At 51.4% G+C, this 20,904-nt stretch overlaps 1 protein-coding gene across 1 annotated transcript in view; it reads left to right on the plus strand.

Moving 5' to 3' along the window:
* Positions 1-419: 419 nt before the first annotated feature.
* FERMT2 (FERM domain containing kindlin 2) overlaps positions 420-20,904 on the plus strand; it is a 60,236-nt gene continuing 39,751 nt past the window's right edge. The window contains 2 exon segments of the mRNA XM_074148419.1: positions 420-534; positions 1,362-1,530. Coding sequence (XP_074004520.1) covers positions 475-534; positions 1,362-1,530 — 229 coding nt within the window. The 5' untranslated portion in view covers positions 420-474.

The raw sequence follows: 20,904 nt of genomic DNA on the forward strand, positions 1-20,904 counted from the left end.
ATGGGAAAGCAGAGGAGCAGCCCTTTATAGATATCTCCATTATAACAGCAAAAGAGAAAAGGTGGCAAAGCTTTACCATCCCCACTCAGAGGGTTTTTGTTGCCTTCACGATGGCAAAGCTCCCACTGCCGTCCGCAGCCCAGGAGGCGGGAATGGCGCTCATGGACAAAGCTCTGGGCCAGCAGAGCCACCCCCGAGGTAGCCGGGGAGGGCACGGCTTTGTTGGGATGTGGCTTCCCATCGCCCGGCACGGCACGGGATGCATCCCGCCGCCACCACCGACCACCGCAGGCAGCCCTTTCCGTGTGGCGGTTTTTCAGGAAGCCCGGTTGCCGTGGCGGGATGTGTGTATCATTGGGTGGAGAGCTACAGGAAGCGGATAATATTAATTTATTATTTTTTTTTTTTTTACTCCATTTGTGCCTCTTCGGACCCTTATTTAAAGTCAGTTCCTATTTCCTAGATTCACCGAGGATGAGGATGGAGGGAACCACCAGCGTGGGCTCGGCGCGGGCCACGGACTGCGACGCTAAGGTAAGGGTTTGCCCAACGGGGAGTATTTTGCTTATGAATTAGTGAATTCATGAATTATGAAAATACGCTTTTTAAGGGGCAGCGTTAAAAAGAAGTAAGACACCCTAAAGGCAGCAAAAAACAAGAGACCCTAAAGGCAGCAGAATTGGGCAAGGGCTGCCACGAGAAGGCAGAACCGCGAGAGTTCGGGTCACCGGCTTGCTGGGGTGGCTCATGAGTCCCCCGCTCCGCTCGCCCCGGGACCACCGACCGCCGAGCTCAGCCGAAGCGGGCCGAGCTGGGCCGAACCTAGCCGGGCCCAACCGAGGCGAGGCGAGGCGAGGCGAGGCGAACCCAGCCGGGCTGATTCGAGCTGAACTGGGCCGAGCCGAGCCGAGCCGAGCCGAGCCGAATCGAACCCAACCGAGCCGAGCCGCCCCCCGGCGAGTCCCGGATGTTGGAGCTGCCCCGCTTGCTCCGTCCTTCGCTTCCATAAAAGGCCAAGGGGCCCGGCGGCGCAGGGCGCGTTTTTCCTTTAATTATTATCCCCCTCCTCCTCCTCCTCCTCCCGCCTCGCCTCCTCCTCCCTCTCCCCGCCCGCCCCTTCTCCTCCCGCGGCGGCCCCGCAGGCAGCGGCTGGGGGGCGGCGGGGCAGCGCTGCAAACTCCCCCCCCCCCCGCCTCGCGATCCCGCCCCACCGCGCCCCCATCCCACCCCCACTCCCACACACCCCACCCCCCCCCCCCCCGCCACCCCCGGGGCAGCGCTGAGGCGGGCCGGGCCGTGGCGGGCCGGGCCGAGCCGTGCCGTACCGGCGGGCGGGCGGTGAGGCGCGGCTGGCGGCGCAGGAGGCCGGGGCCATGGCGCTGGACGGGATCCGCATGCCGGACGGCTGCTACGCCGATGGGACGTGGGAGCTGAGCGTCCATGTCACCGACCTGGGCCGCGACGTCACCCTGCGGGTCACCGGCGAGATCCACATCGGCGGCGTCATGCTGCGCCTCGTCGAGAAGCTCGGTGAGTCCCCGGGACCCTCCACACACACACACACACACACACACACCCCCAGCACAGCACCCTGCCCCGGCATCCTCCCGGCATCTCGCCCCGGCACCCAGCACCCTGCCCCAGTGCGGTGCTTGAGGTCCCAGTACGGTGCTTGAGGTCCCAGCAGCCTGCCCCAGTGCAGTGCTCTAGGTCCCAGCACCCAGGACCCTGCCCCACTGCGGTGCTTGAGGTCCCAGTACGGTGCTTGAGGTCCCAGCACCCTGCCCCAGTGCGGTGCTTTAGGTCCCAGTACAGTGCTTGAGCACCCAGGACCCTGCCCCAGTGCAGCGCTCTAGGTCCCAGCACGGTGCTTGAGGTCCCAGCACCCAGGACCCTGCCCCACTGCGGTGCTTGAGGTCCCAGCACGGCGCTTGAGGTCCCAGCACCCTGCCCCAGCACGGCGCTTGAGGTCCCAGCACCCTGCCCCAGCACGGCGCTTGAGGTCCCAGCACCCTGCCCCAGTACGGCGCTTGAGGTCCCAGCACCCTGCCCCAGTGTGGTGCTTGAGGCCCCAGTGCGGCGCTTGAGGTCCCAGCACCCTGCCCCAGTGCGGTGCTTGAGGTCCCAGTGCGGTGCTTGAGGTCCCAGCACCCTGGCCCAGTATAGTGCTTTGGCTCCCAGCACCTTGCCCCAGCACAGTGCTTGAGGTCCCAGTACAGTGCTTTAGCTCCCAGGATCCTCCTCCAGCACCCAGGATCCTGCCCCAGTACTGTGCTTTAGCTCCCAGCACCCAGCATCTTGCCCAGCACCCTGCCCCAGTACAGTGCTTGAGCATCCAGCACCCAGAACCCTGCCCCAGTACAGCGCTTTAGGTCCCAGTACAGTGCATGAGTACCCAGGACCCTGGCCCAGCACCCAGCATCCTGCCCCAGTACAGTGCTTTAGCTCCCAGCACCCGGGATCCTGCCCCAGTACGGTGCTTTAGCTCCCAGCACCCGGGATCCTGCCCCAGTACGGTGCTTTAGCTCCCAGCACCCGGGATCCTGCCCCAGTACGGTGCTTTAGCTCCCAGCACCCGGGATCCTGCCCCAGTACGGTGCTTTAGCTCCCAGCACCCGGGATCCTGCCCCAGTACGGTGCTTTAGCTCCCAGCACCCGGGATCCTGCCCCAGTACGGTGCTTTAGCTCCCAGCACCCGGGATCCTGCCCCAGTACGGTGCTTTAGCTCCCAGCACCCGGGATCCTGCCCCAGTACGGTGCTTTAGCTCCCAGCACCCGGGATCCTGCCCCAGTACGGTGCTTTAGCTCCCAGCACCCGGGATCCTGCCCCAGTACGGTGCTTTAGCTCCCAGCACCCGGGATCCTGCCCCAGTACGGTGCTTTAGCTCCCAGCACCCGGGATCCTGCCCCAGTACGGTGCTTTAGCTCCCAGCACCCGGGATCCTGCCCCAGTACGGTGCTTTAGCTCCCAGCACCCGGGATCCTGCCCCAGTACGGTGCTTTAGCTCCCAGCACCCGGGATCCTGCCCCAGTACGGTGCTTTAGCTCCCAGCACCCGGGATCCTGCCCCAGTACGGTGCTTTAGCTCCCAGCACCCGGGATCCTGCCCCAGTACGGTGCTTTAGCTCCCAGCACCCGGGATCCTGCCCCAGTACGGTGCTTTAGCTCCCAGCACCCGGGATCCTGCCCCAGTACGGTGCTTTAGCTCCCAGCACCCGGGATCCTGCCCCAGTACAGCGCTTTAGCTCCCAGCACCCAGCATCTTGCCCCAGTACAGCGCTTTAGCTCCCAGCACCCAGGACCCTGCCCCAGTACAGTATCCAACCCCCAGCATCCTGCCCCAGTACAGCGCTTTAGCTCCCAGCACCCAGGACCCTGCCCCAGTACAGTATCCAACCCCCAGCATCCTGCCCCAGTACAGCGCTTTAGCTCCCAGCACCCAGGACCCTGCCCCAGTACAGTATCCAACCCCCAGCATCCTGCCCCAGTACAGCGCTTTAGCTCCCAGCACCCAGGACCCTGCCCCAGTACAGTATCCAACCCCCAGCATCCTGCCCCAGTACAGCGCTTTAGCTCCCAGCACCCAGGACCCTGCCCCAGTACGGTGCTTTAGCTCCCAGCACCCAGGACCCTGCCCCAGTACAGTATCCAACCCCCAGCATCCTGCCCCAGTACAGAGCTTTAGCTCCCAGCACCCTGCCCACCCCAGGTCCCAGCCCTCAGCCCGCCCAACACCCTGCCATATCACCCTCCTCCTAGCACCCCATCCTACCCCTGGGCTGCCCCATGCACCCTTCCCAGCTCAAACCCCCCCTCATCCCCCCAGAAGCCCCCACTCCCCGGCAGCACCCATGCTCCCAGACGGGTGCTGCCACCTTCCCACCACCTCAGCCCAAAACCACCCAAAATTTCACACCCCGAGGCTGGTTTCCCCGTGGCGGGGGCCTCACCCCCATCCACCGGCTGCTTTGCACGCTGGATTTTACACCCAGCCGGGAAACAACAACGTCATTTTTGGGGTGTGGGGGGTGTGGGGTGGATTTTTAGGGGTGCTCTGCAGTTTACAGAAAGATTTAATCCTGAAGTTGTCGCCGGCTCCGCGCTGCTTTGGAGGAGGGAAGCGCCTCCGAGGGCCCTTTGCGATTAACGGGGTGGCATGGGAGGGAGGGAAGGAGGGGACACACTTGGGGACAGCACGGTGCCCCGGTGGCTTTGGGTGCGCACCTGGACAAAGAGCCCGTTTGTCTGGGACGCGTGGGAACGTGCGGCCGAAGCCACCGGGGACGGCTTTGTGGCCGGAGGAGCCAGCTGGGGCCACGTTCCCGGCCGAAAAACCAGCGCCCCGAGACGCCGGCTGCGGGGAGCTCTGTCCCGCCAACCCGTGTGTCCCATTCCCCCCCCCCCCCCCCCCCCCCCCCGCCTCGTCTTTTTTTATCAGCTCTTTATGGCTCGGGTGTGTTTACTCAACGGTATAGTCCGGGCTGATGACTGTAATTGCGCAAATAAAATATTAATTGCGAGGTCCCCGCGCGTGCCTGCGGCTGTGGGAGTAGCGGAGCTGTCAGCTGCAGGTCCCGGGGAAATGCAAAGCCCTGGTGCGGCTTTAAAAATACCATCTTCCCCCCCGGCCCGTGCTTAGGTTTTGATTTATTAATTATCTGAAGTTAAAGGAAGGAAGAGACGGATATAAATATGCTTGTTTCGAAAGGAAGCGAGCGCTCGCATCAAAGGGTCTCGTGGTGGAGATAGCCTTGACTCTCCGAAAACTTGATTTGTTTTTTTATTTTTTTTGGGGGGGGGGAGGGCTGGAGCTGCGGAAAGATTTGCTGAAGTTGAGGACTTAGTGGCTCGGGAGAAAAAAAAAAAAAAAAAAAAAAAAAAACAAAAAAACCAGCTTTCTAGAGATGATAAGAAGCCATCCCGTTGATCACGGATGAATTAGCGATGCTCCCCTGGGTCTCGGGCTCTGCACTGCCTGTCGGGGCTGGGAGATGCCGGGGCCGAGTTGTGTGTCAAAAGCCGGGCGCCTGCACGGGGACGAAGCCCAGCGAGGACTTAAATTAGAGCCTGACGTAATGCGTCCCGTCCCCCCCCTCCCCGTCCCCCAAATGTGTTTGCCCGGATCCTCTCCACTTGTTAAATTAGGGATTGTATTAGAGGGAAGGAATGCAGCGGCCGCAGCGCCGGCCCCGGGCGGGGGGAGCGGGGATGCTGCTCCCCCGGGGGGCTCAGCCCCAACGTCCCCCCCCACCCGGGGACGGTCAGGAATCACAGATATCTCCGATTGTTGCCTTCCCTTTCCCCTTGGCTTTTGTCACCGAGCCAAGCTATACGTATTTAGTTCCTTTTAATCTTCCTGCGTGTCAGCTCTTCCAGCCCTCTCATTATTTTTATGGCTCTTCTTTGAGCTCCTGCCAGTTTATCGGGGTCGGGTTTAGCAGAGCGGGGTGGGACGGGACTCACTCCTCACCCTCCTGTGCCTCCTCGATGCCCTCCTTCATCCAACCTCTGCCGCTCCTTCCTCTCCACGTATATTAATTTTGCAATTTTTTCCCCGTTGAAACCCTTCCCCTGCGTTTTTAACCTGTTGCTCCCCCTCGTTCCTCTGTCCCTGACGGTGTTTGTTTCCCTTTTTTTTTTTTTTTTTAACAACACAGCGTTAAAAACATTATTCATTTTTTTTGCAAAGCGGATTTCTTTTACTGTGAGTTTTGAGGCGATGTCTTAAAAATAAAGGTTTCTTGTGGCACTGGGTTTCCCGATGGGCTGCTGGTGGGGGGGGGGGAAGGAAGGAGGAGCTGTGCCTTGGGCGAGGGTTTGCCGGCTCCATCCTTTGGGACAAACATCCCGTGGCTTCGTGCTGCCGGAGGACAGGGAAAGCGGATTTCTGTGGCCTGTCCAGGGTTTGGCTGAAGTTTTGGGGCATGTCTGTGAATCTGCATTAATCTGGCCCCATTCTGGTTGTAGAAGCTCTTCAACCATTATGTGCGTGGGGGAAATGCCTTCCCTCCTCCCAGCAGCAAGGAGAGCTTGGAAAAGGGAAAACGTAGATTTACATTAGTATTTTCAGGTGTTTTTAGGAGAAAATGACGGCAGTAAATAGCCCTTTGCCTTGGAGAGGGCTGGGGTGCACAGGAAGGTGTATTGGGGTGCTGTGCCCGGAGCAGGAGATCGGGAAAGTCTCTCTTCCCTAATTGCAAAGCTTCAGATATCGGTAAATCTCACCGACTCGGTCCTTGCCCGCCCGGAGCGGCTGCGGTCGGACTGTTTGGGAATAGGCAATTAAAATCTGTCACTTAATGCAGGGCAAGGAGTTGGAAAAAGCCCAAGCGACGGGTAGGGATTCTGGTTACTCAAGTGAATTGCAATGACCTGTTCTCTCCTCTGTTATTTATCACCCCGCTGGATTAAGCCACTTCGTTAATTGAGCCGTGCCGTGCGCTTGGCAGAGTCATCTCTGAAAAACAGGCAAAAAAAAAAAAGCCAAACCCATCAAAAACTGCTGAGGTTTTAAGAGCCGTAGTATTTAGTTGGTCCGTGCGGGTTGGGGTCTGTGCTGGAAGCTCCCGGTGCTCACCCAGGGTTTTTTAGGAATTTTGCCGCTATTGACTTCCAAACAAAAAAAAACAAACAAAAAAAAAGGCTTAAAATCACTGGGAGCAGAGGAAGGAAGGAAGTGAACGCAGGTTATTGTTGTTGTCAACTTAAGGCTGTTTTAAACACATGCAAGAAAAACAAACTGCTTTTTTCTTTTTTTTTTTTTTTGGAATGCACTTGGGTGAGTTTTGTGGGATATAAGTTAAAGGCAGGATGGGGTTTGAGGGACGCTCCGTACGGTAGCGGGAATAAAAGAATAGCTGACAGAAAAAGGGAAGGGGGGGACAAATGGTGGCTGGCAGAAGAATGGCTGAGGACAGATGACCTAAATGTGCACTGAGCAGATTCAGAAAGTCCACGGATGGAAGTTTTGCAGTGGAAACGCAGATTTCTCCCAAGGTTTCTTGCGCAGCCGGCTCCAGCTGTGAGGATGCGCTGGGAGCACTGGGGGAAGACTGGGCACCTTTAGGGGTTCGCACCTGAAGAAAATAGGTAAGAGAATGAAAGAAAACCCAACTAGGTTTGGAATAACAGCAGTCCTTCTGGACCCAAAGGCTTTAACGCCTTTAACTGCTGCATCGTCTAGCCAAGGCGGGAGGATGGCTCGAGGTGCTGCCCTGTGGTGACATCCCCGTTTTATCCATCCGGGATGGGCACGCAGCCTGTACCATGGATAAATGTCAAAGGAAGCCCCCTGCCCTCATGGATAGTGGATGATGACGGCAGGCAGTGATGACATCTTCTAAGGCCTTGGGGTTTTTTTGTGAATCACGTCTTCGATAAGGGTTGGGGCAACTGGTTTAAACTCCATGGTTCCCGTTGGCAGCTCCTCCGCCATCTCCTCTCCATCACGTGGGAGAGGGCGGGATGTCACCTGAGGGACTGGCACAGGAGTTGTCACATGCAGAGTGTTTCGCTGTAGGTGACAGAGCACGTCGAAGCACATCAGACTCTTTTCTTTTGCTGGTTTTAGCCTCCAAATGTGTCTGGGATTCACCCCAGGGCTCTGTTCCCCATCGGATGGACTCCGCCCATGTTATCTTGCCAATGGCTTCAGCTGTACTTTTTACAAGATCGATTGAAAATATTTAGTGTTCTCCCTCTAAAGTCTTATTTTCTTAATGGACCCCTTAAAGGGTTATGAATAAAACACCAAGAAAGTGCAGCGTCATTGATTTCCCCAGCTTTATGTTTGAGGTTCTGCAGCGTTTATAAATGCTCCGAGCCATCCTGAGACTTGCTGGGGAAATTCTTTGCCTTGAAATTGGAATGAGCTCTTTGATACAGCTTAAGGCTACGGAAGAGAAACGCGGAGTCCTTGCCCCAGCCCGTTTCTATTGCAAACACGAGGCAGGAGGAGTCTGCAGCGCTGGCTTGGAGGTGGACCTGCTCTTTTTCCTTGGACTTCTCCGGGGACGCTTGGGTAGAGGCTCATTAGGTGACAACGTGTTAGAAGAGGTGAGAGGAACGGGTTGGAGGCGAAAGAGAAATAAAGGAAGAGGTTTATTGTGGCCACGCTTTCCAAAAATACTTATCTGAGCATCAGTGCTTGGTGCCTGGAGTGTGGTCGGGCCGTTTCTCCGGTCCGTGCCACCAGGATGACAGCTGAGTATCTTCATCTGCAAGATCTGCAGATACTCCTCTGGCCGCCGGCTGTCGAGTCGAGACGAGAAGGATGTTTTGCTTTAAAATCAGCGCTCGGTCACTCCTCACTGTTGCTTTTCAAGTACATGGCGTCCACGAGAGGACTCTGAGTGCAATTTAATATGCCGGGAGGCTTGCGGGAAGCTGTTTGTGTTCCCTTTGAGGCGGGGGGTGGTGAGCGGTTGTCTCCAATAACATGATAAACGGTGGTGGCATTTGCTGCTTGGGGACAACTGGGGCTGCTCCAACCCTCCGTACCGACCCAGCTCCTCATTTCCCCCAAGAAACTTCATCCCAGGCTTTTTAACAGGAAAACCTGCACAGGTGGGATGGTGAGCCCAGAGGCTGGGGGGACCTGACATGCTGCTGAGCGCAGAAGTCCTCCTGCTTCAGAAACAAGCAGTGATTTTGGGCCATCTTGAGGCGAAAGTGGTACCCTGGAGGCTGCTGGATCATAGAATCATAGAATCATCCAGGTTGGAAGAGACCCTTGGGATCATCGAGTCCAACCATCTACCTTACACTACAAAGTTCTTCCCTACACCATATCCCCCAACACCACATCTAAACGGCTCTTAAACACATCCAGGGATGGTGACTCAACCCCCTCCCTGGGCAGCCTGTTCTAGTGTCTGACCACTCTTTCTGTGAAAAATTCTTTCCTAATGTTCAGTCTAAACCTACCCTGCTGGAGCTTGAAGCCATTCCCTCTCGTTCTGCCATTAATTACCTGTGCAAAGAGACCAGCACCAACCTCTCTACAGTGTCCTTTCAAGTACTTGGAGAGAGTGATGAGGTCTCCCCTCAGCCTCCTCTTCCTCATACTAAACAGTCCCAGCAATGCTGGGATTGATGCTCCAGGCTGGGATGATGCTCCAGGCAGAGATGCTCCCACTTCAGCATCTCCAACAGAGTTGGAGGTTTGTCATATTGCACCCTGCATTGACGTATTGCCACTTAATCCATATTTTTGCTAAGGACCTGTGCTGAATCCTTGTCCCCCGAATAACGCATTTTTTCCCGTCATTTAAGTGAGAATATACAAGTGCGTCTTAACACGCATCTCTGGCCGCGCACGTTTTGCTGCGTGGGGCTGGCTCTTTATTTTACATCCAGCATTTGCCTCCAGGAAGCTTCCACGTAGGCCCACGCCAAATTACAGGATTGTGGCTCAAATAATGTCCTCTTTGTTAGCCGAAGTGGAATATTCAGCTGAACTGCCAATGACCAGAGGAATTTGGGGTGGGGGTAGGTAAAAGCCGTACGCTGGCAGCCCCAAGCTGCGGTCACGGCAATTAATATTTCTACCCAGAGTGTGGAAGCTAGGAAAAAAAAAAAAAAAAATAATTAAATTTTAAAATTTTATTTGTATTTGATTTTTTTTTTTTTAAATCTATTTTATTTTTAATTTTTTTTTTTTTTTCACTCCGAGCCATCCGCTTTGGTTCAAAAGAAGCCGGCTGATGACACGGATCCCGGTTGGAGGGGGAAGAGAGCGGGGCGGGAGGCGGCGTTCCCGCGAATACCAGAGCCTGGGTTTGTCGTACCACAGACAGGAAATTGTTGGGTTTGCTGCTCCCACCCAGCCCAAATCAGTAGTTTCCTCTTCCAGCTCCTTCAGGTTTCGATTTGACGTAAAGCACGCGGGGAAGCCGGCGCGGGGACCTGCGTTCACGTCACTCGGAGGGAGCTGAAATGATAGAAATTGTCACGTTCACACATTTCCCTTTATTTTTTTTTTTTAGTAATTTATTTCTTTCACCCCCCCGCCACAGCCATCCTTTCTTTTTCCCCACCCTTCTCCATCAGGGCTTGTGTTTCACCCAGGCATCTGGCTGAGTCTCTCTCAACATTATAAAAACCCCAAACAAATTGTACTCAAAATAGTTTAAAATTTCTATATGGAAGCCAAATGCCTCCGGGTGTCCCCTGGCAGGGATTTCTGAACCCTCTTCCTTTGTTACATGTGCAATGGTTGCATCCGTAGCAGGCACCATCCTCCTCTGGGTACCGGGGTAAAATTCTGCCCCACCTCTGATTATTTTTTATTATTTTTTTTTTTATTTATTTAAAGAAATGGCTTTTTGTAGTTATCTGTCTGCAGCTTGCAAACCAAAAACCTGGGTTTTAACCCTTGGTCTCTGATTATATGGCAGGGGCAAAAAAAAAAAAAAAAAAGGATTGTGGATAACTGCATGAAATTGTGGATGTGTTTACCGAGTTGGGAAAGAGCAGCGGGAGTATTTGCACTGCAAACTCGGGTTGTTTCAACATCACCGGTGACACAGCCACAGCAAGCTCCTATTTTGGGTATTCAGGGGATTTTTTATTTTATTTTATTTATTTATTTATTTTTTTTAAGTCGTGGTTTTTCTTACAGACAAGGGGAAGGAAGGAGATTTACAGCGCTCGTGGAGTTTGTGGCACACCGACTTCAGCCCAGCATCCAACCCTGGGCTTGGGGGGAAAAAAGATTCCTCCTGTTAAAACATCTTAAAGAAAATGCATTTCTTCCTTCTCGTTTTGAAACGTCTGTCAGCTGATAGCTTACAGAGGGGCGGAGAAACAAAACCGAGCAAAACCTGTGAGCTGGTGGGATTCAGTTCTGAATGTTCTCGGCGGTTTTTCAGGTGTTATAATTCTGAAAAATACCGAGAACGCCGCATTCCTGCTGGACGGAGAAATAACGAGTATGAGCAGAGTTGCAATATCTTAGTTTTCTTGCTCAGCTTTTCTCTGTGCACGTTGCTCCAGGCTGGAGCTTCCACCAGGTAGATCTGATGGGGCAGGAGAAGAAAAGTGCCCAGCAAACCAGTGGAAAGCTTTTTTTATTTTCTTATTTATTTGGGGAGAACTCTGCTCCTGGGCTTTTTTTGCGCTGTTTTCCGGTGAGGTTGCAGCAGCTCTGGCTGCTGCTTACGCTCCGGGGCCATTCACATATCAACCTCGGTCGGGAGCTGTGGCATGTCCATGTGCCAGCCTTGGTCCCTCTTCTGATGACCAGGTGGGACCTTGGAAGCCTCCAATTTTCAGTAAAACGTGGCTGAATTAGGACAACAGGTTTGGAACAACGTTGGGAGGGGGTTCACGTAGGCAAACAGGGGCACCAGCAGATGTATAAACCTTCCCTTTTATAATCTCAGCTGGTTTCTAGCTTGCAAAACAACCAGAGAGCCACCAAAAATTCATCTTGCCAATTATTACATTTTAAATCTCTTACCAACTGATTATACGTGTTTGTGGGGCGGTTGTTTTCTTTCCTTTTTTTTTTTTTCCCCTCTTCCCTGCAGGCGTATGTACTTTTTGGAAGGGTTAATAGATGAAACTCCAGATTCAATTAGAAAGTCTGCATTTTATGAAATTGCCTGGAAAGAGCGTTATCTCTGTCTTGCTGAGCTTCCCTTCCTCGCTGATAATGCACAGAGCTTTGCTCGACACGGTGTCTGCCTCGAGAGCCGTCTGCGGCAGAAATTGTCTTCTCCACCCCACCTGTCCTACCCTACAGCTTTTGGGCCTGAGCTTGGTTGCATGATGGGTGAGGTGGACCCAAGCTCAAGGTTAGACATCTTGAAGCCCTTTAAAAGTGTGTTGTGTGCATCATAGAATGGTTCAGGTTGGAAGGGACCTTAAAGATCATCCAGTTCCAACCCCCTGCCCTGGGCAGGGACACCTCCCACCAGACCAGGTTGCTCAAAGCTCCATCCAGCCTGGTCTCGATGAGCTTGGGCTAAGTGATGCAGAAATAAATAAGAAAAATGGTGGGGTTTCATGGTGCTGCGAAGGACCCAGGGCAGAAACCAGCTTCACCCCACGTCTTGCTTTGCCCCAGGAGCTCATCCCAAAACACGTACCAGGGAAGGCTGGTGGCACTGCTGGGGAGGGACGAGGCTCCTTTCCCTTATGGTCTTCCCCAGGGGATGCGCTTTGGATGAAATCTGGATGGTTTGGTGTCCCTCTCCTGCAGACCAGGATCCCATCTGGTCTGGAGGAGAGGGACCAACAGGTTTGGTGTGGGGTGAGGCTGCCCGAGGCATCTCGAGGGTTGCAAACCTTGCTTTCTAGAGGGACTAAGCTTTATCAGAGAATAACCATCATTAAGGCAAATTGGGGAATTGCCTGGTGGGACTGAAGCTTCAGAGGAGAGGTTGGGAATTCAGGTTGCCCGTTCCCTCCTCCTTTATCTGCCCTAAGCATCCATCCTGCCAAACGTTCTCTGGCTCCGTCATGGGGTATGATGTCTTTTTGGCAGGGATGGGCTCCCTGATGTCTCAGAGGTTGGTTGGGGGTGAGTCAGGACTGCCGGCTGCTGGCACTGTCACCCCAGGACACTTTTCCTTTTTGGTGAGGGAAGGGAAGCATGATAAACGGCTGGAGGGTGAGGGAGCGCCTGGGCTGATAGTCAAGGCAGTTGAGTGCTCCCTGGAGAAGTGGTTCTTCCTTCCTTCCTTCCTCTGCTGCCGTGTTTTCTGTCCGATGCTTCCTATTTTGCGCCGGATGAATCATGGAAACCACGCTCCCTAATTGAGTTTTCTGCCATTTCTCTTGGTTCCGCAGGAGACAGGGAGCAGCCGGCGAAAGCCTCCTCCTGGAGGGGTGCTTGATGGGTGGGGGAAAACACACAGCAAAAATGGGGTTGTAAAGGTCCTGGTTTGATTTTTAAAAAATTTAAAAAATAATAATTCGCACTTGATTTTATTTATTCCCTCACGTAGAAAAATGAGCAAGCCAAATAGCTCTGGGGTGACGGTGCAGAGATTTAAAACAAGTCTGCACGGTGCTCGCAAAGACCTTCCTGAGCCGATTGGTGCTTGGGGATGTTGGGGGACTCAAGGTGGCCCCCGGTTCCAGATCTGCCAGAGGATTTCCTGACGTTTCAGCTGCGTTCAGCATCGCTGCAAAACTGTTTTCCCTGCCCAGGCGTTTAAACAGGGTTAGGTCTGGCTGCACTTTGCAGGTGAGCAGCTTGGAGGAACCCATAGACCTCCTGCTGCAAGAGATGCTGAGAAATAAAATAGATTTTATGATGTATATGTATGTATAATACAGAAAACCGTAATAAAAGTAGGTCATTACCTCTAGGCTTGGTTCACAGGCTGTGGTACAGGTTGCCTGTGCCTTTTCCATTTGTGGAGTAGCCACAAATGCTGCGTTTCAGAGGTGTAAAGCAAATTTAAAGGGGGTTTTGCTGCTTTTTCCACAGGCAAGTGGCATCCGTTCAGGGCAGAGGTGTTTGCCGGTGTGGCCGGCACAAGATAAATCATTTCAGCCCAAGGAGGAGGAGGAATTTGTGTTTCAGTGATAGCGGTGCAAGTAGTAGATCCTGCAGTGGCATCTTAATGAATTAAATTTCCAAGTGCTATTCGAGTAATGCTATTAACACTGAAAAGAGCTTCCTTCCTAGAGTTTACTTTAAACAAAAAAAAAAAAAGTAACTTTCAGGCTTGTTGGGGTTTGTTCCTCTCCTGAAGTGCGGACCTGGCTCCGGCAGAGATGCTCGAAGGCTCAGCATCCCACGGATGAAGGAGCAAAGCCTTGCGCTGCCAGGAGCAGGATTTTGGGGAGATTTGGGTTCAATAGATCAACCTCATGTTTTTACAAAGATGCTGATGGACAGTCTGGGCTTGTACAGCATCCCTGCTCCGCACGTGGGGTACAAAAGAACACCAGTGATTTATTAGAAACCAGGGGGTGATGTTTCATGGTGGGCTCTTCAGGAGGAGGGTTTGGGTTTGAGCAACAAAAAGATTGACAATTGCGTTTATTTTGTCACCTCTTTGGCCCTTCGCTTGCTCTCCCTGCCTTGTCGAGACGTGGACCTGCCCTTGGAAACCCCATTTATAAACCCAATAAAAGGACACTTCTTTTCCCAGCAGCATGTTCCTTCATTAGCAGAAGACGCTCCGTGATCTTTCCCAGCAAGGACACGTTGAACATCTGCATTCAGCATCGTCTCCCGATGTGCTCAGTGTCCTCCACAGGCTTTTTTTTTTTTTTTTTTTTCCCCCTCTCCTCCTTTTTTTCACGGCTTTTGAATAGCTCTCTGCGACTACATGGCGTGCTTTGACGTCAGGATTTTGTGGCGGTGAACCATGAGCGTGTCCCCTGGCACGCCGGGACAAGAGGGAGGTCTCCTGCGCTCACAGGAATCGCAGTGTTGGGAACAAGGCTGCTTTTGTCCGTATTTTTATTTATTTATTTATTTATTTTATTTTATTTTTTAACCAATCAAACTATTTTTCACGCAAGAAATGTTCTTCTTAAATTTAAATTCCAGCACAGGTCTGCCCTGTTTTGGACGCCTCCGCGGGTGTGTGGAGATGTTCTCCTGAATATTTGTTCTCCTGGAAACAAAGCAGGATAAAATAGCGGTGATAGTTGGTCGTGGTGGTAGATGCAGGAGAATTTGAGGTATCGCTTTGTATTTAAGCCCTTCTGCAGGTGGTTGCTGCAGGGTGGCTGCTCTACATTGTATTTTTCGTAGCCTGTGTCAAACACGTCTGGGGCACCCGATTAAAACCCCCTGTTAAATCTCGTTAGCACCAAGAGCGTCGGATTGTTGTGGCCGCAGCTTTATTACGGCGGTCTGATAATAATAATTCCGTAGGATATTTATCGCTGTGTTTCAAAGTATAATTTTTCAAGCGTCGTGACCGGAGGCTGGAAGGATTTTTGTTCCGTTTTGAACTTTGCTCTGCGATTAAATCCCCCTTGGGGGGTGGAGGAGAGTCTGCTCCAGTTCGTACCATACCCCAAAAGACTTAAATCCACACTAAAAATTAGATTTTGCCCCAAGACATTGAGGGTGTCGCTCAGCAAAACACAGCAGCGTTTCTGCTGGACTCAAGATAAATGAAACCACTTCTGGGTTTTATTTTTTATTTTCCCATAATTGTCCTAGAAGGAGTGGCTTTGGCATGTTTAAAGGAATCTGTTTTTAAAGAGGTCGGTATGAGCAGCGAGGAGGTGACGTCCTGTCCCTCCCCATAGGGAGCAACGGGGCTATATAGATACGTGTGTACGTGTGTGTATATATATACACCCATAAAGTACTGATACAGCTTTAAATGTACCCATATTTTTATATATAAATATATATTTACGTTTGCATGTATAAATAGATATTTGATAAATACATTATATAGATGTACACACCTATATATATGCATATATATATTTTTTTTTTTTTTTAAAATTAAATATATATCCCTGCATCAGCATCCTTGTGTGGGGGAAGGAAACACAGTGGTATTTAATGGTTATATCAGTAGTTTTTGAAAAGTAAATAATATTAATGACCAGGAGAGCGGGCGCTGGCTGGAGCGGGACCTTCAGCAATGCTCTCGGCTATAAAAACCCTTCTTTATTCTTTTCCCACCCCAGCCCCTCTGTCCTGCTCCAGCCACCAGATTAGGCATTTTTTGGTACTTCCGAGTCTTTTGGGAGCATTTGCGATATTCTCTGATGTTTTTCGTGATGGGAAGATGTGCCTTCAGACCTCATTGACACACACCTCTTGATCGTATGTGAAAAAGGAAAACCTTCCAAAGCAACCAGATGAGGTTACACGCCACAATTTTTGGGGTGAGGTTGGCTTTTTTCCTCCCCTCTTTTTTACTTTTAGACTTCAATTGCTTTCCTTTTCAAGTTTTTACATATTTCTGCCTTGCTTTCCGTGCGCGGTGGCCGTGCGGTGCATCCCGAGGGGACAGGAGGGCGGAGGGGAGGGAACATCCCATCCCCACCAGCTCGCCCAGGACACAGCGGCACTCCCCAGCTATTTATTGCTGGAAGTCTCTTTTATTTTATTTTATTTTTTTTTTTCCCCTTTGAAGGAGTTTTTCTTCCCCGCTGGCTTCCCAAGTAGGGTGTGTAACCAGCCAACACCCAGCCTCTGGCTTGGAGAGCCCCTGGCCGCTCCTCGGGGCTTGCGAGCGCTGGATTAATGTGTTATCAGCAGGTATTTGAGTTTAAAGGTACTTTAATCCCCCAACTGCCTCTCGAGCTGTCTGCTGCCGGCAGTCGGGGTTTTAAACGTGCTGCCCACATCTGTATTTTTTTCAACAGAATGTGTATTCCTTGTTAATTAAAAAAAAAAAAAAAAGAAATGCAACCCACTTTTTTTTTTTTTTTTCCTTCCATCCTTATAAAAACCCTCGACCAATTCCAACCCAGGCTCATTGAAAAGCTGGAAAGTTGTTTTTCCTTGGTGGTTTATTAAGTTAAAAAAAAAAAAAGAAAAATCACTTTTTGCAAGAGGAAATGCTTGGCTTGTGAGTTGGTTTCAGCCCTTGCACCACATCTTTTACGTAGCATTTATATATATATATATTTGTGTGTGTGTCTGTGTAAACGTGTGTGTATATGACACCTATGTATGTGTGTATATATTTTATATACGCATACATTTTATGTGTGTATATGCATATATTTTATATGTATATATATGATGTAAATGTGCATATATATATTTATATGCATAATATATATTTTTTAATCTATATATGGATCAATTTGAGGTTTTGTGTGGGTAATGGAAAGGCATTTTACTACCTCGACTTCCCGAGCGTGACTAAACCAGAGCAGGAATAATCCTCATTAAAGGCCCCCCCGGCACACGTTCCCCGCTGGGGAAGAGCCAGGAGCGGGGAGGGATGCTCTGCTAATTCTGTTCCTACGGAAAAACAACCGGTGGGATGGACGGGCTTTGGTTCTGCCCTGTTTTGTACCGGAGGCGGATGATCCTTTCGTATTGCTCCCCCAGGAGGGCTGAAGACTTGAATCCATGGCTCTAAAAAGCCATCAATTATAATTAAGAAATGAACTGAAACCTCTGCTTTGGCTGCCTCTGCCGCCCCTCCTAAGGTGAAAAGTATTGCAAGGGAAACCAGCTTCAGCTGCAAGTCTTTGTTTCCAAAAATCAAACAGTGATGGAAACCAGGTTTGCAGAAGTTCCCCACGTACCTACCGAAGTTTATGCAGGAGCTTTTTAATAATCTGCCTGTGATTTTTAAGGTGATGGAGGCGTTCACGGGCTCTTTGCTGTGCGGTGGATTTAATCAGGGATGTGTGTGTGAAAGGGGATCCGGTGCTACCCCGTGGGAACCTTTCCCAGAGGTGGAGACCACCGCTGCTGGAGATTGCTGCTCTCCAAATACCAATCGAGTGGGGTTTAACCGTGTGCCAGGGAATGGGGGAGGGAGGGGAAAAAAAAAAAAAAAAAGTTTTATTCATTATATATTGAGTTTTATTCAGGGCTCTTTTGTTCTGAGCGGTGCACGGAAGGAGGGCCCATCTGCAATAGGGGATATCCCAAAATAACAAGGCAAATACAGTGTTTATTTAACGCCGGAGACTTGTATACTATTGCTCGTAAGTCATAAGCCCGCGCGGAGAGCCTGCCAAGTGACGGCAATGCTTCTGAAGAAGGGAGGTTCAATAGCTGCTGCAGGAGCGAAGCAGAAAAGGGACTTTTAAAATCCACGGATAGGCAGAGGGGAAGGCGTTTGGAGCAGCCAGCTCCTGGGACAAATGGGATAAATGGGCCATCGGGCAGAGCGGATGGGGCTGCCTCGATTTTCCTGGCCAAAATTTAGCTTTGTGGCTGAAATGGTAATTGTGTACGTGTGTGTCTGTGCAGTAGCAAGCCCAGGATTAAGGTACACTTTGTCTGCGTCTCAATTAAGACTTATTTTCTGCTGCTTGAATTGTAGATGTGGATTTAGTGGTAGCCGTGGGAATACAAACGGGCAGTTGTAATTACGCTGGACAAGCGGGTGTGATGTGGCTGCGGCGAGGCACCGGCACGAATTGAAAACGAAGGACGTTTAAAGTTCAAAACACTATTTATTGAGCAGCTCTTCGTCTCTTCTCGTAATGTTCTGTCCTCTGCAGCCGTCTGGGTGATTTAAGGTGCCTCTTGGATTTGCAGGGCCGTCTGAACAGCTTCTCAAGGTGGGCGGCGAGCTTCCTCCCTGGGTTTTGCTGTACAAAATGTCCTCAGCATCACCTGTCCCACGTCTCTGCCTCTTGGCAAATGCAAAATCAGGTTCTTCCTCAAAAAAAAAATAAAAATCCTAGCCGCGTCCCCCACACCTCCTGGGCTCCCGGCAGGCGAGGTTTCCCTTCAGGCTGCTCAGGGAGGTGGAGGAAGTGGGGAGCAGGGATTGTTTTTGATGCCGGGAAGGAAGTGCCGTGTTTCCCTTTCCCGCTGGGCTCCTGGAGCTCCCCGTCTCCTCCGCCACTGACAGCTCCAGCCTCCCCGAAAGCCCCACAGCCTTCACCTGGCAGGTTCCCTGCCTGGAAGGGTCGCATCGGTGGCAATGGTTTGCCCTAGCAAATGTGTACAGCTTGTTTCCAAGCATCCCTCTGTGCTCTCCAAGATGACCGTGGTGGGAGGATGCTTCTTCATTGCACTGAGGACACCTAAATCCTGGTGGCTCTGGTGTTCCTCTCCCCTCGCCGTGCAGGAATCAGCCTGATTTGGAGTAATCTGGGTGGATTTTCCCACCTCACCAAACAATTCCATTTCTTTTCTTATTTGCTTTGATTGAGATGCTGATGGGCACTTGCTGGCTTTGACCATTTCTGCTTCTTTGCGTAACAGCGTTGCCAAAAGGAACCTTCCAACCGCTTAAAGGCTGGAAACAGCAGCTCAGGGATGTGCAGGGAGCATTTAACAGCTCAGAGGAGCTTCTGGATCTACAGACCCCTCCGCTGAGCTTTGCAGCGTGGCTTTGGACCTGTAGTAACCACATAAATTTGAGGTTCTGGGATCTCTAAAATGAGTTTGTGGTGCTGGGAGACTTACCCGGGCTCTGATAAATATGAAAAAGCCAGTCCTGCAGCCCAGGGAGGTGATGGAGTCTCCTTCTCTGGAGACAATCAAAACCTGCCTGGACACGTTCCTGTGCAACCTACTCTAGGTGGACCTGCTTTGGCAGCAGGGGGGTTGAACTAGATGATCTCCAGAGGTCTCTTCCAACCCCATATCTGTGATTCTGTGACAGTAGTTAATGGGCAAAGACAGAGCCGAAACAATAAGCCTTGTCGTAAAGCTGTAACCTCGACAAATCAGTAACTCGTGAATTGGGACCCTGGTGAAGATTTATGAACCTTTGATCAGATTTAACCAGGCGGTTGGCGTTCCCCGGTGTGCAGGGGATTGCTCCGAGCCCCGGGTCGTGCCTGCTGCCTCACAAAGCACCGGAGTTTTTCTTGTCAACGTGTTAGTGTTAAACTCGACCCCACAACTCAGCTGCTAAACATTTGCCAAGCTCTTTTATATGTAACTACCCCGTGGGGCAGCCGCAGACCTTTACCTTTCTGGGCATAGCCAACATCTCACTGTTAATTCAAAGCGTTAATTACTCTCCGGCCGAAAGACGATGCTGCGCATGGCCTGAAAGGTTAATCTGCAGCGCAAACCCAAATCCCCTCTGTCAGGAATAAGGTTTAGTGATTCAAAATGCCTCTTTTTCTTTTTTTCCCTCCCCCCGGACTTTCGGTGCCAATTTGTTCAGCTTTCAGTAGGGCAGAAGTTGGACTTCATTACCAAAGTCCATTGTAATGATTTCTCAGATTTTTTTGAGAGTAGCCAAGGCTTGTGCAAGTTTGCATGCTTTTCTATATTTGGTTTTGTTTAATTTGATTGTACAAAGCTGTTGAAAAGTCTAGCTGAACATTTCCACTTTCTGGCTGCACGACTATACCATTATACCAGGAGTTCAAAGGAAAAAAAAAAAAGAAGAAAGCTTCTGCTGGCTTTTCTCAGTAACTCCGAGCTCGAGATCCCTTTTTCAGATAGGAGCAGAAAATAGTTCATTTGTCACATTGTTCTCATCTCGATCAAGATCAGACGTGGCTCGTTGGGGAATAGGCTTCATGCTGTCTGTCCCGGAGTGTGTTCTTCGGTACCTTCAGCCTGTTTTGGCTGGTGTGTCTGCTGGGATTTCGCTCCTGGATTCTGCTGGGTTTGCCCCTGGCTTTTCTGGCTGGTGCACGAGCGTTGCTGCCCAAGGACGGAGGAAGGAATTTTTGTAATAAATGTCAGCTGGCAGTTTTCGTTTGGGTTAAACTGATGTTTCAGGTTGGGAACCCAAGATCTGAAGAGCATCTGGAGCTGAAAACAGAATTATTTTTTTACTGGTGCCTTAACCTGCAAAGTGCCTTGCTTTCCAGCTCTGTTTTTATTATGAAAATTAAAATAACCTTATGCAAAGTCCATAACCTCAAAACTTACTGATAACTCTTCCGTTCGCAATATCAAGTGCAGAAATGTCCCTGTGACTTGTCCTGCAGCATCTCGAGGCTCTCATGTGCTTGCCCAGATGGCATCCTGCGGAAACGTTTGCTTTTTCCGTTGAAACGAGATCTTTGGCTGTCCGCACTGCTCTCACTGTCGATGCTGACTCCCCCCCTCGGTTGGTATTTTTGGGGAGGAGATGGAGGGTTTAGGCAAATCAGAGCTTTGCTAAATGCACCTGCAGCGTCTGGATCATACCCTCTCGTTCTTCTTGCCTTTCTCCTGCATGGTGGTGAGACCCTGGCCCAGGTTGCCCAGAGAAGCTGTGGCTGCCCCATCCCTGGAGGGGTTCAAGGCCAGGCTGGATGGGGCTTTGAGCAACCTGGTCTGGTGGGAGGTGTCCCTGCCCAGGGCAGAGGGGG

The sequence above is a fragment of the Numenius arquata genome, chromosome 6, assembly GCF_964106895.1.
Source record: "Numenius arquata chromosome 6, bNumArq3.hap1.1, whole genome shotgun sequence".
Lineage (NCBI taxonomy): Eukaryota > Metazoa > Chordata > Aves > Charadriiformes > Scolopacidae > Numenius > Numenius arquata.